Source organism: Synchiropus splendidus, chromosome 15 (genome assembly GCF_027744825.2).
Source record: "Synchiropus splendidus isolate RoL2022-P1 chromosome 15, RoL_Sspl_1.0, whole genome shotgun sequence".
Lineage (NCBI taxonomy): Eukaryota > Metazoa > Chordata > Actinopteri > Syngnathiformes > Callionymidae > Synchiropus > Synchiropus splendidus.
This window is the reverse complement of record NC_071348.1, coordinates 10370872-10385625: the sequence shown is the minus strand read 5'-3', so window position 1 is coordinate 10385625 and position 14754 is coordinate 10370872. Positions and strand designations below refer to the sequence as shown.

General features: G+C 41.7%; 3 protein-coding genes across 5 annotated transcripts in view; 1 reads left to right on the top strand and 2 right to left on the bottom strand.

Moving 5' to 3' along the window:
- vegfab (vascular endothelial growth factor Ab) overlaps positions 1-7511 on the bottom strand; it is a 63813-nt gene extending 56302 nt beyond the window's left edge. For both annotated transcript variants that reach the window (XM_053887476.1, XM_053887477.1), the window contains exon 1: positions 7396-7511. The gene's annotated coding sequence lies outside the window, so the exon portion shown is untranslated. The remainder of the gene's footprint in view (positions 1-7395) is intronic.
- A 52-nt stretch (positions 7512-7563) lies between these two features.
- Positions 7564-9428, top strand: mrps18a (mitochondrial ribosomal protein S18A). The gene is made up of 6 exons (XM_053887478.1): positions 7564-7734; positions 7927-7958; positions 8088-8192; positions 8264-8387; positions 8897-8969; positions 9147-9428. Exons 1-6 carry the CDS (start codon positions 7587-7589, stop codon positions 9289-9291), a joined length of 627 nt encoding a protein of 208 aa, XP_053743453.1. The 5' UTR covers positions 7564-7586; the 3' UTR covers positions 9292-9428.
- Positions 9339-12565, bottom strand: rsph9 (radial spoke head component 9). Of its 2 annotated transcripts, none has more exons than XM_053887471.1 (5): positions 12310-12565; positions 10952-11084; positions 10751-10880; positions 10023-10169; positions 9339-9618 (listed from the first exon to the last, which is right to left on the bottom strand). In XM_053887471.1, the coding sequence occupies exons 1-5, from the start codon at positions 12534-12536 to the stop codon at positions 9461-9463; spliced, it is 795 nt and encodes a 264-aa protein (XP_053743446.1). In that variant the 5' UTR covers positions 12537-12565; the 3' UTR covers positions 9339-9460. The 2 variants fall into 2 exon arrangements, with proteins under 2 accessions (XP_053743446.1, XP_053743445.1); XM_053887470.1 differs by lacking the exon at positions 12310-12565 and adding an exon at positions 11153-11510.
- Positions 12566-14754: the final 2189 nt, after the last annotated feature.

Below are 14754 nucleotides of genomic sequence, written 5' to 3'. Positions count from 1 at the left end.
ATTTAACTTTAAACTGTCGCAAATGTTTTTATTATTGTGTTGTAGATGATTGAATAAACAAGCATTTCAGCAATTAAGATCATTTAAATAAAAACAAAGCTTGCTACCTGCTACTATTGTCAATCTGTGTTTTTGTGACAGTAACTAGAGTTATTGTTAAATATAAATAAGTGTCTGTGAGCTTCCGCTCAGTGACAAAGCAGCAAGTGGACAAAAAGCAACTCTTAATTCATTGCTGCCCCTCAGCGAGTGGAATTTTACTGAAGAGTTTCTGTGTATTTGACTCCCCGGTCCTCATATGTGCTTGTGAATGGAAGATGGAGAGACTTGAGGTTAGCCTCTTTTCAAAGGTCACTCTTTTGTTGAATCATGTCCCTTTGTGCTGGTGAATTTCTCTCAATTAGTTCTGATGGAGAAAGAAAGGAGGGACACTTGACTGATGGTTTACTGTACTTTTACCTGTTCATGTTAAAGGAGAGTGCGCACAAGCGGCCACATGCTGACACATACGAAGCATGAATACACTAATAAACAGAAACACATACATCTGATAGATGCTTAAAACGCTGCACACAGGAACACATAAACTAACATACAAATAGGCAAGAAAGCTACAACAAAAACACATATAGCAGCAGACAAATATTGAAAATACAATTCAACTTTACAGACAATTAAGAACCCAAAGCGCCTCACGCGCAAGGCAGGAATATAAACAAGAACAAGCAGAGCAGCTCTGTAGCCTAGGTAGAAGAAAATATCAGTGATAGCAAAGGTAGGTAAGAAAGCAAGACCGCATCATATAAATATGTATAAAAAGGAAAAGTTGAGGTATAAGCTGCAGCTCAAGACTTGGGGCATACTCTATGCATGTGATCGGCCACAAACATGAAAGACGACGAGTTTGGGTTTAGGCATGGTTACATCCTTATGAATTCAATTGTATGAAATTTAAAAACTGGAAGCCATGTCTTCCTTATTGTCCTGAGACAGACACCAGTCCTCAACAGTAACTCTTAAGCAGAGCCTCACCTGAGAATCGCCACTGCCCCCTACTGGTCTACACCTGTCCCATATTTGGAAAATGACTAGATGAGTAGAGAAGTTTGTGCTACCATTGAAAAAGGGAAACATCATTAAGGCTCTTTAGAAATGGCACTAAGATATCATCAGATTCACCAACATTCTTACTCTCATATCGGGTGCACCAAATACAACACTAAAACAAGTTGACCAAGTCATTCTGTACAATCCAAAGTGCATATAATCAAATTCTTTTCAGTTTTTATAGAATCAGCTTTAACGTTGTACAGAGCACAGAGGGAGTATCTTTACATCTTGGTCATAGTTTAAGCTGTCGTGTATTGGTACTGAATTCATGCAGACCATTTTTACTGCACTGGTCCCCAGGGATGGCAGCTTTTACTTCAGGCGCTAAAAGTATGTGTCATGGTTCAAGTCCTCCCTATGGTTCAGTGGTACACGTGTTGACAATAACAGCAGTCTTCAACGGCGTACTTGAAACACATTTATGCAACATATACATTTTATAGGGCCACTTTGAATAGAGGAAACTGAAATAACTCATCGTGCACATCAGGAGTTGTGTGGATGCTTATTTGATTATGTTGGATGCCGTGCTGAAGTCAGGAAGCAGCCTAACTCCCCCAGGTGTTCAAGGTTTAGATAGGAATCAGAGGAAAAGGTATCATCTTTTGTTGGGATGGTTGTCACAGAGTCACGTGTGGAATGAATTACTTCAGACATTACTTCTTCAGAATACTTCAGAAATAATTATGATGAATTGCCAGTTCTTTTTTCTTAAAAATCTGTTTTTAAATGTGTTTTTTCTAATTGTTGTCTGCCATAAATGCTTTAAATATTAACCTCACAGTCATTTGAAGAGAAATGGACCCTTTTGCTCTCTGTTAAACTAGAGGCCGACTGATGTATTAATTTGCCGTTTTTGGGCCACATTTTACTTCTCGGCCTCCATCATATCGGTCCCTGCCGATATTTAACCAATTGTGCACCCTTGTGTTAAGGTTATAGCCTGCCGCTCATTTGTACCTTCAGCAAAGTGATTTTTTTTTTTGGTTTGTTTTTGTTAATTCATGTTTTCATCAGCGATAGATTCATTTCTACCTTTGTCACTTGGCTAGGCCACTGACTGCATTAAACCATTGTGTTTGAAAATGTATAGTCATGTTTTTCTCATGAAAGGTTTGCACACAATTGAATATATCCACAATGTAATTTTCCTAATACCTATGCAAAATCTGATCCAAAATTTGAATATCGGTTACCAGCCTTGCAAATCCACCAGATATAAGTATCGGCCCTAAATTGTTGAATTTCCCGACTCTTATCGTCACCACACTGAAGACCCCTGATCACAACTTATACAACAAAAAGCAAATGTTTGCTGGAGGGAGACAAGTGCTCTAGAATGATGCTTCCACATGAATAAGATTTCAAGCTAGTTTCAGCTCATCATCATCAGCCGACAGATGATGATAAGTGTTTGTGTGTGTGACTGAGGGAGGACAGACTGGGCATTCTCGGGGAGCCAAGAGAGGAAAAATGGGGATAAGAGCCTCTTCAAAGAGAGGGGAATATATTAAAGTAGCCAGTGCGCCATTTAGCACGTACGCCCTTGTTCACCCGGATAAACACGGAGGGGGGAGTGAGCAGATGAAGAGCATGACACAGAAGGTTGTTGATACTTGGATAAATAAACCTTCATGTCAATTTGGCCGACATCAAATACGAAGCGCTGATGGAGGTGACTGTGGACCTTGATCTCCACCGGCGAGACGTGCACCTCTGCTTCCAGCTGAAAGCCTTCTCTCTGCTCACCTCGCCCAAGAGCCCGTAAAGGCCTTAACCCAAAGGCAGTCCCTTGAAACAAGCTAATTGTGTTCAGTTGACCTGCTTGGATGCAACAGCCCTTACAAGTTAATCAGCCAGGAAAGCCTCTTAGTGACAGCTATGCCTTAATTGCATACCAGACTGTGCCCATCAATCTGGATGGCAGCAAATCCACACATTCCATCCGCATGGGAAGGAGATATTTCCCTGAAAACTTTCAAGTTTGATCTAAGGCAGCACGCTAGTGAGACAGCACTGGGGAGCTTTGCCAAACAAGTCAGTTTGTGTAATTCACGGACTCTGATGAAAGGTACCAAACCACGATGGAGATCCCACGGTTAGGCTAGCTCTGACACTCTGGCATCTCTTTATGTGAGCCGGGGCCGTCCCGTCTTCAGTAACTGACCAGCGTGACAATCGCAGGGGAATAGCGGGACGGTGGGCTGGAATTGTTTTTTTTGTGCATGTGACTGCACTCGTCCGTCTTCACTCCAGTCCCAGCTCATCTGGTGGCACCACGCTGCGTTCGGGCAGTTTATCCAGGGAAGTGAGGTGAAAACACTAACCTTTTCCACACAGCAATAACTTCCCACCATGACATCAAACCAACATTGCCTCAGTGTCCCTCAGCGCTCGCTGTGAAAATGTCAGACCAGCTCTTTTCATCTGGGGGAAATCCTATCTGATTTACTCTCCCTCCTCTTCCTCAGCTGAGGGGCCTGTTTGTACAGGGCCATGTTTCATTTAAATATCAAAGCCGGTGAGGAGGTGGCCAGACACTTTAAATGCCATTTTTTGGGGGTTTCTCTGGCGGAATGTGACTGCTTAAATGTTCTTGACAAAAAGGAGCTGATCACTGACACAATGGTGCCTTTGAGGTGGCAGGGTGATGGTAATCTATCTGCTCTCAGCACTGTGGAGGCGACCATGCACAAGGGCCACATTTGCATCCGACACCTTTCAGCATCACAATCCAGACAAAGTTTGAGAGATGATGCACGTTTCTGAATGTGAGCCAGTGCAACCCCAAGGCCAAACATTCCTACAATGATTGCTTATATATTTATCATGGCGCCGTCACAAAAACAAAGATAGCTGGAATAAATCCCATTTTTATTATCAACTTCTATATGCAACATTAAGCAAATGACCATTAAGGCCCTGCACCAACCATTTAGATCAGAGTTCTCAAACTCAATTGACTGGGGAGCCGCCAGAAGCACAGTCTCGGTGAGGCTGGGCCGACGGCAGGCAGAGTGAGGGGTCCTGTGGTTTCCCCTCTTGCTATTGGCTATCTTGCCTCATCTGGTGTTGCTATTTATTTGGGGGGGGCAGTAGCAGGCCGAAAAACTGCAACCTGAGGGCCGCAAATGGCTCATGGGCCCCAGGTTTGAGACTGATTTAGACTTAATTTTGGAAGAGATGCCACTGTGTTTGAGTGAAAACAAGTTTTGAACAAACAAAGCACACCACAGCTGTCTCTTAACAATTCCTGCAGCTCACTTCTGGAGTCAACTATTAATATTTTGCAATGTTTATTGATGTACTTAGAATAAGTAACAAGAAGAGTATATTCAGTCAATTTATTGGGTCTTGTTGCGCACTACTGGCAAACAAAAATGATGTACATCCCTGATAGCTACCTTGGCCATCTTGGTCCTGCAACCACACAAGTGTAAATCTGGGCCCGAATTATCAACATTAAAACTATATGACATTTATTACAAATAAATCCATAGCTGAATGTATTCTGAATATACTGAATGTATATGAAAACAATTACAATTCCAAAACGAGACAATGCACTGCTCTGTGCTGTAGATAGACAGGAGATGTTCAGAGATGATGCAATCTGATGTTGTGCAGATGGTGCCATCAAACATCATTTGCTCATTCACAACAGTTTATTTTGTTGTTTTATAAACATTAGAAAGCAGACCACCAGGGTCGGGTCCAGTCATCAGTCTTCTTCACATACAAAGCTAACTAGATAAATATTTGTTTTGGAGCCTATTGAAATAATATACTAATGTTGGTCTGATTCTTTTAAATACAAAGCTGGTAGTATTAGATACTAAGGCCTGCACCAGATGTTGGATGAGTGAGAGGAACCCATGTAAAAGATGCCAAGCTACCTCATTTACACAAGTAGACCGAAAGTCCAGATCAACTTCTAAAATTTGGTGATGGAAAGAAACCTTAAGTTAATTGGCACCATGATTCATCTTAAAATTTAAGGAAATATATGACATAAAGAATGAAGATTTCCGGATCTATAACCACTCTAACCAAATGGCTTATGTTACCAGTAATCCAGTGAAAATTCTTTTACAGAAGGAGATTAAATCGTACTGTGTTGTTTCATGGTGATAACTTCTTCACAGAGGACGAGGGCAATGTCGATGCTGACAGCGATCACAGCGGCGTTCCGGCCAGACCGTATGTTTCCCCTGGATGACATGCCCGGTCTCTTTAAGAAGACGGTTAGGAGACTCAGAGCCACCGGGAGAACAAGACCGGCCATTCTGGCGGACCGGGGCTACGCCTGCTGCATGCAAGTGAGAGCCCTCGCGAACAACATGGCCATACTGGCGGGGCATGTATTCATAGAACTGAATTTACAATAGGTAACTCAGCATTTTCATTGTGACGGTATACAATGCTTAAGATCTATCTTATGCGAGATAAACACATGAGTAAACTTAGAATAGTGGAAGGCAACAAAAAGATGCACTTTAGGAACGCATCAAAGAAATTGTATAAGGTCACCTTTTGACTTGTTGACTCCACAGAATATTGGTTTATAGGCCCAGTTCCAAGGGTTACATAAAAAGTGACACGCAAACATGGTGGAACCTCTATAATAAGACAGATAATTACAAAACAAAATATTTTGGTACAGATCCATTCAGCAAAGTAACAACTTTGGCAGAAACCAGGTCCCTCTAAGTGCACTTTTAGCCCATCTGGAGACTCTAGAATTACAGTTTGCATCTAATGTAATTCAGCAGGGATATTGTTGCATGTGTACTGATGCTCAGTTTCACATTAATGTTGTTGTTCTCAGTCTGCACTGCTTTTATCAAATTGAAAAGGGACTGAAATAACAGCAAAGTAAACAAGGATTAAATGAGGGAATTGACAGAGACCCTGCAGAAGAAAAAGTGCCGCCACACTGGGACCTGAAGTGATTCTCTGCAGACGTTCAGTTACTTCATAACAGAATGTTTTTTTCTTTTTAGAAAAGGTCAAAAGATAAGTCTTGCTCAACATCAAACAAGAGCAAGTAAATCATACAATGGCATTACGATAACAATATCTAACATCTTACACTAACTTCCCGGACTGCCTTTATCTAGGTATCTACTGGTGCACTCCTGAGTCTACAACAGACATCTCTCCCATTTCCATCCTCATCTCAGTTTGAATAGAAGGCATCAGTGTTGTTATGAATATGGAACACATAAACAGGAAGAGTCTTCTTGTCCAACAAAATACTTCCGTTTTAGCTTTTACAGTGCACACTGAAATCTAATCAGAGGAAGTAGTAAATGACCGGAGATACAGTCTGACTTCAAACACTGTTTCACGTCAAGTAAACAAACAATAATTCTACTCTTTCACACAGAGTTGTTTTTGCTTTGAAACAAGGTTAGTCATGATCATTACCGCTTGTCCATTCTTTTGTTTGATGAACACAATTTCATTAACTGACATAATCTTTTTTTTTTTTTTTGAGAGAGAGTCTTTTTGGGTGTGTAAATAGATAGCCAGGCACTCAGATTCAGAACAGGTGTACGTCCGGAGGTTTCCGGAACAGGTCTATGCCTGCACCTGGACAACTTGGCTGGATTACCGGATACCTTTTAAAAGTGAGATTAATGACAGAAACAAGACCGTTTATTGACTGTCACAATAACTGGGCTTCAAGCACAGTGTCTGGGAAAGTTGTGGTCGACCACAAGACCTACAGAAACAACAGGTCTATGGTCATAGTGGTCCGCAACCACAAGCCTGAGGCAGACTTTCATTCTAAACTTGCCATTACATCATGCAGAGAAGGAAGTTATGACATGTCTCCCTTAAGCTCTGCTGTACCTTCAAGTAGCCTCCACATTTCTGTGCTAGAACCAGTTTCAGAACTATATTGCTCAACACTACAAGACAAGGCCAGCATTGAATAGAGCTAAGAGTCGATGGTAGCACACGATGCATGAGAGGCTAACTCTTCCACATGAGCTATCATTGCTACTTTGTTCACAGGTGTGTTACAACACTAATATTCATATTTTGTTAGTTATAGCTCACAAAAGAGCATGCAACCATTCGTTTTGCAGCATATCTGTGCAGAAACTGTGGTGTTTAAGGAAACATTTAACCACACTCACAATTATTTATTAGCATTTTTCTATTTACGTCCCGACCGTTTATGTTATGTGGCTAATATGATTTTTTTCAAATATTGACTGCATTCCTGGAAGAAAGCAATCTATAATGTAGCCAAGGCTGATAAAATACTCCTACCTAAAACCGAACTTCTTTTCAGTCGCATTCGATGAACTGTAACTTCTTGGAAAACAAAGTTGAAACGCTGAAAAATGAAGTCCATCTTTGTTTTGCAATGGTGATGTAATGACACGTCTACAACAGAAGGGTCGCTGTTACGATTCTCGCGAGAGTTATAGACGGGAAGAGATGAAGGTCAATAAGTAAACATGGCGGCCGGGTGTGTGTTGAGGTCTGTGTTGACCTCATGTTCGGGCTTAAAATGTGCATTTAGTGGTACAAACAGTAGTTTTTTGCAACGGATGTGTCTGCCTTCACTAACAGCCTTCGTCCCTCAGAGCCGTGGGATACGACAAGGTGAGTAAGGCACCGCTTGTAACTCGGGGTTTGCATGCCGTTAGCTTGACAGGTAGTCGGTGGCACGTCTGCTCACGGTAAATGTCATCTCTGTCCCCAGTTATATGAGCCTCTCTTCTTAACTTCGGATGCGTTTTCACTTCACCGATGTTGATTTCACTGTGCCTGACTCTGGCTGTGTTGTGTTTACAGTTGTGGAAAAACAAGATGGCAAAACAGTAACCGTAAGTATAACCCTGTTCCATTCAATCTTCAAATATATATATGATAAACGAGTTGGTTTTTGACGTCACTAACTTTTAGGTAACCTATGTAAATTTGGACCAGTGAATCATGACTCTCATATTCACTAGATTGAGGGGATCGTTTTGGATACTCCACCAGGACTACAGCCTCCAAACCCAGCTGCCAAGTGCCCAATCTACAGGTGGAACCTTCAGCACAAATACAACTATACGGTAAACTGCTACTTGGGATTCATTTCTTTTTTAAATCTGAACTTGTTTCATGACATTGCCTTGTCTCACAGGACGTCCTGCTGCTCAGCCAGTTCATCAGAAGCGATGGAGGGATGCTGCCAAGAAGGATCACTGGCTTGTGTCTGGAGGAACATCGAAAAATTGCAGTCTGTGTGCAGATGGCTCACAGAGCAGGTTTGTTGCTTTACCTTCTTTATAAGTTGCTGACAGGCAGACATTTCTAAAGGTCCGTCTCTTCTTGTCAAGCATCCAATCATAGGGTAATATAAGGTAAAGATGGATCGAGTCCTCTGTAGCTGACAGTATTAGCACGGTTACCACAACTTTCCACTTTATTGAGTAGTAGTGGCCTGTATTTATGCTTGTAAAAATAAGTCTGCTCAAGGTTCATTTTCTAGTTTTGTCCTTGGGGCACGAATGTAGGTCAGAGTTGTGTGCGGACTAACTGTAGTTGTGCATTTCTCAAATAGTTTCACTCGCCAAAAACGAGGCTCTTAAATCTGTCGCATATTAAAAATGAAGGGAAAGCTGTAGAACACTTTTGAGTGTCTCCAAATATCTGAATTTCATCTGTAAATATCTGAAGATTTCAATGGAAACATCACTGTGCAACACTGCGTTTGGAACCTCCTGTTTGTATTTGTTTTGATGTTTGTAAGAGTTGACATTTTCCCATTCTGAAGGCCTACTTCCTGACCACAAGCCCAAACTTCCAGAGGGCCATGTGCCAAAGAAACCCAAGCAACAACTCAACAGGTGTGTTTCTTACTGTTTCCATGTTGACTAGACTATTAGTTTGCATGACTAAAACAGGCACATGTAGTAGGCCTGCCTTTATAGTTCTACATGATTTAAAATCTAGAAAATTAAACACACACATTTCTTCTTATAGTTCTGACATTAAACCGTCCAAATCTTCTGCCTCTGATGTAGATACCTGACGCGCTGGTCCATCGACTCAGTCAAGCCCATCTACAAAAAGGGTCTGAAGTGGTGTAAGAAGCGCATGGATGTTGGTCACCCAGCGCTGAAGAACAACATCCGTTACGGTTTGAAGCCCCTCTACATGAAGCACTGAGCCACACATGAGGAGCAAATGTAAAAAAAAAGGAAACAACTGTAACATTTGTGTCAACTTGTTTATTAAATCTCAACATGTATGTATGTATGTTAACTTTTGTCCTATGTTTGTCTAAGTATAAAATGTGTAATGTTGTTGCTCTTCCCACTTGTGTAATGTATGTAAGTTACAGCATGAAGGGAAGGTCCAAGTTTCGAAGTCCGTCACCGATGTAGATGTAGCCGTACTGCACGGTCATGGGGACGTGGTAGAAGATGAGACCCGGCCACAGCAGGCTGCGGATCGTGCACACTGTTCTGGCGCATTCAAACTGGAGGCACCAGCCTGCATGTGCAAAAGGCAGACAACAAAAGACTTTATTTTTAAGACCAGCAAATCTATGAATTCACAAATAACTCAAAAGACATTAGGAGTTTTCTGGCAGATCTGCTCTTTGTCGTGTTATTTTAAAGTTAAATGCAATAGACAAATTGAAAAGGCAAATATTTTCCCATGGATTTTGTTCCCATCTGGTCTGCAGACTGACATCAAACTGGATTTATTTGGTCAGTTGTGCCACTCGCTCCAACAGCACAGTCCAGGGATTTTATTTTGTTTTGAGTAGGTACATTTATGAGGACGAACGTGAGCAGTTACACAGTCTAGTAGACGCGCTGCTTTGAACAACACACAGCCTTTAGGGTGTTCAAATGTTACATGTTGAAAGGTGAACCAGTGTGCAGTTGTACCGTTGGGAACGTCGACACTAAGTGGGTCCAGGAAGTCGTACGCCGGATTCAAATCCGCCATCTCCAGGAGAGACTTGTTCTTCAGGTGTTGGGGTTCAGTGAAGTGGAGGTAGTTTTCCAGCTTCGCTGCTTCCGTGTAGGAGAGACCTGCAGAGAATATGTGGATCCATTCTCACTATTAATGTATTCTTCACTGAAAACGCCTCGACCCAATGTGGTCACTTCACTGCACCTTAAACATAATTTATAAAAGATAAATATTATTACATGAGTACTGCTGATAATCACAGTAAACCTGTGTACAAAAATAAATCAATGTTAACAAAGGAAATGGAAAGTGTAAAACCTCAACCGTCACATGAAAAAAGATCATCCTTTAAGGGGAAAAGTGTGTCACAAAGAGTGGATGTGAAAACGGAAAAGAAAGTATCTTTAGAACGAAATGAAGAGGATTTGAGTCAAACTTAAACTTGCTCCAGACCAACCAGTAGTTATGGGCAGGTGAGGCTTCATGAAACACTGGCCTTGTTTTCAGAGCTCAGTAGGTGGCGCTTTCACTTTAAAAATGATGTCAGCTTTCGTTGTCCAAATCCAAGGGTTTTAGAGCAGATAGCGCCATCTACTAAGCTCTGAAACACTGTTTGAGGTAATACATTTGGAAGTAACCCACTACCTGATTCAACAAAACTGACTTGGGACTTACAACCTCAAGAGTCATGAATGATTACCAGCAAAGCTCCGGTTGACTTGCACCATGCCGCGAGCCATCTTGATGAAGGCGCCTCGAGGTACCACCGACACCTCGGACTCGATCTGATGAACCGCCACCGCCAGCCTGTGCTCCTCAGTCACCCGGGTCTGGTGAGCCAATACAATAAAATCATGCTGTTTTCTCCACAGTCTGTGAGTGTAAATCTACTGTGCCCTGCCTTTTCATTTTCGTCGTCAGCCTCGTACACATGTGCAGGGTCACCGTAGAATCGACCTTTGGCTTTGATGGCCACTTGCTCGATCATGGTGTCCGTGACACGAGGGAGTGTGAACCATTCCAGGCAGTTTATGCTGAGTCAAACAAACACATTTCACATTTAGTGAGTTCCAGTTAAGCACTCTAACAGCCACATTGTTACCTGTACAGATATTTTTTGTCCTTCAATTCGTCCTCTCCTCGTCCTTGAACAATAAAATAATCCACAACTCTTCCCATTATTTTCCCCCAAAATAAAACCCGCTTGAACTGTTCTTTTTTCCTCAGCAGTATCAGTGAGGTCTGAAGGATGGTTCGCTGCTCCATGTTGAGGGTGCAGCCACTGCCTGCCACCATCTCCAGGAAGTGAGACAACGTGTTAGTTTCCATCGTCGCTTTATTCAGGGCTTTAAACTCACTGGAAACCAAATCTGGGCACAAAACACCAGCTTACGTCTTATTCTCCTCTAAAGATCCGCACCGTGGGTCGCAGACTACTTCCTGTTGACTGGGATTTATATTTTGTATAAAACAACATTAAAGCCAGAATATTGTGCGAATAAAGTCGCATGTTTTTGCTTGATGATGTAATAATGTACCTGGCAATGACAGTCTGTCTTTAGTATCCCATCGCACTATTTTTGCTGATTATTTGTGAAGCAGTCGATACAATGAAGATGAAATTATGGATTCTGATGCCTACTGTTTCGCAGGTTTGACTCTAATTTGATTCAAAACTGTATTATCAATGCCAAAACCAAACCTTAATTCCCATTGTAATTATTTAGGTTTATTTAGTTATCCATTTTTGAATCCAGGTTTAAGTCATGAGATTTTTGAGCTGGGTTTTATTTCTGATAATAATAATAATGTCAGGAATTTCTAATAATAATAATAACAATCATAATAATAATTATTATTATTATCAAAGGGTATTTATACTTTGTAATACTACATTCTTTTGATTCATTTATCAATGTCTAATATTTGTTTTAATAATATGATGAGCGTTCATTTGGATTCAACAGTTCAAGTTTTCAGATTCCAGATTTAAAAAAAAATATACATTTTGATCGTGCGTTCTTGTTTTAGTGTCTATTGAATGCAGCTGCTGCACCATAATTTCCGTCTTGGGATCAATGAAGTACATATACTTTCAATCTATTTTGAACAGTTGAATTTGTGTTTTATGAAATAAAATGCTTGGAACTTTTTTTTTTTTTAATGTATGCATTTTTGGATTTATAATTCCTTCACTTGACATGGTTTGCAACAACAATGAAATACCGTCACATTCAGGAAGGAAAGGTCAAATCTTACCTGTAGAGAAACGTCTTCTCCTTCAGCTCGTCCTCTCCTCTCCCTTGAACGATGAAGTAATCCACCTTTAATCCCAGTATTTTGCCCCAAAACAGAAGTCGACGGAAGCGATGTCGTTTCTTCAGGAGCGTGGCCGACGTTTGCAGAGCAGCTCTTTGCTCCATGTTTAACGTGTGGCCATTGACAGCGACCATGTCTAGAGAGTAGAAGAGCGAACTGCAGTCCATATTGAGGACACTTTTGTCGCTTTTTTGTTTTCTGAAACAACCTCGCGCCAGCTAAACAAGGTTGCTAATGTCAACAACCCTGGTTGCTATAGCAACTCGATGTTTGACAAAAAAACAAAAAAACAAAAACGATTATCGTTGCTTCTAATGCATTTTAGGCAAATAAACGTGACTTGTGTGTGACATTATTTTCTACTTCGTGCGTGTTGTGTGACCACGTATCAGACTCGAACCCACTTTCAGCAGTGATAGTGTTTCAGTCATGTTCAAAACTGCGCGCGTCCACTATTGAATGTCTTCGTTTGTGTTGCTCATTAAAGCTCGACAGCCAAATGCAACGTTTGAACTGGACAACCTTCACACACAGATCAAGAAAACGCAAACATCTGTCGAACGTCCAGCTGTTGGGGCGTGGTCCTTCATATCTGGCAGGCTGCTTGACCACATGTTCGTTCGGGCACCAGTCATGGGAAGAAAGAGGTTTTTTGATCCCACTTCAAGAAAAAAAAAAACTTTTCCCACAGCTAAACAAAAATATGTCTTTTGTAAACTCACAAGCCTTTAACTACGCGGAATCTTGCACCGATGTGACGCATTAAACACTAGCAAATGAATAATTTCCCTGTGGTGGAAAGTGAAGAAAATAACTTGTCGCATAATGTTGAAAAAAAAAAAAAAAAAGGCTGGCAGATGGTGTGTCTCTAATAAAAAGGTCAATAATAATAATGACAACAATTATTATCATATAATTAAAATTATTATTGTTTATAAATTAGGCAATTTATTAGAAATATTTTGGTGCTGTAATATATTAATTTTCACACGAGAAGACAAGCACTGAATGTAGAGTACAGAAAATGTGGTCTGTTCCTCACATTGACACATTTATTTCTTACTACAAACACAATGGTTGCCATTTTTAAACAAATAAATAAATGCTCAAATGGTCTCGGTTGGAACAAACTACACTAGTTAGCTTTGTATTTGGTCTCCATCTTGGCCTTGGTCTCAGGTTTAGGCAGATGAGGCTTCATGAAACAGTGTCCTGATTTTCAGAGCCTGCCAGGTGGCACTCTCGGTTTTAAAATGATGTGAGGTTTTGTAGCAGACAGTGCCGTCTAGTGGGGCCTGGAAATAAGACACTGTTTCAGGCCCTCGAAGTCTTGCTTTTGGTCTCTCTGTGGTCCGGTCTCAACAACAAGTGTCTAGAGAACCAAAACAACAACTGACGCTCTTTTGCGTAGTGTCTCTGCCCTCTGGCTCAGCTCTTTCTGTCCAGCAAAACCAGCCGCACCAGGAGATCCAGATATGAATTTAATGACAAAGGCGGAACTGAACATGAAAATATTCGCTGAGGGAAGTACGGACAAAACTAAGTCAAAAATGTGTTGTCTTACATGTTGTACTGAGTGGTACCTTGGCCATCAACTGTTAATAATCATCTCGGTTTCTTCGCAGGCTGCTTTACAGCCTCTGAGGATTTACTGACACGCACGGTTTCATTGGGGTCAGTACGGACAGGGCAGTGGGAAACTGAAGCCTTTCAATGAATGCATCAAAATCATTGACATTTGTCAATAGAAAATGAAAAGTGAAATAAGTATTTTATTGGTTCAGAGTGTGGCCCAGTGAAGTGACCTAGAAGCCTCTGTCCGCGACAGTCTGACTCACTTCTTTCCACCATGACCTGATGGGAAGCAGGATTGAATTTATGTGGGTCAAGTCCGGGATCTGACTCGATAAAACAGACATATCTGGGATTAAAGTGAATCTTGAGAAAGAGCTGGAGACTCAGACCACTACATTTTTTTTTCTCTCCCGCCCTCGCCAGTCCACAGCTTTGTTTCCTGGCAGAGGCGACAAAAGGAGCTCGGTCTGGAGTCACATGCCTCATCAGCAGTGGTGATTTCAGCGGCCAGGTCCTGGTTCTGGTCCAGTCAGTACACAGAGGGGGAGAGTGGGGTGACTTTCTCTGACCGGCCCGCCCACTCACTCACTCACTTGTTGCTCGGGATGACTCCTCAGAAGAGTTTCGGGGGTCGACACACATGCTTGGGTCCAAGTTCTAGTCTGGGACCTGTTACCATCAGCAGGCTTCTGGCGTGATCCTTCGGCTCTGGGAACTTCCAGCGTTGCCACGGCGCTAATCCTGACGGACAAAAGGAGCTAGTGCCACTGAGCACGTTGCTGCCAGAGCCTCTCATTGGCTGGCACGAGC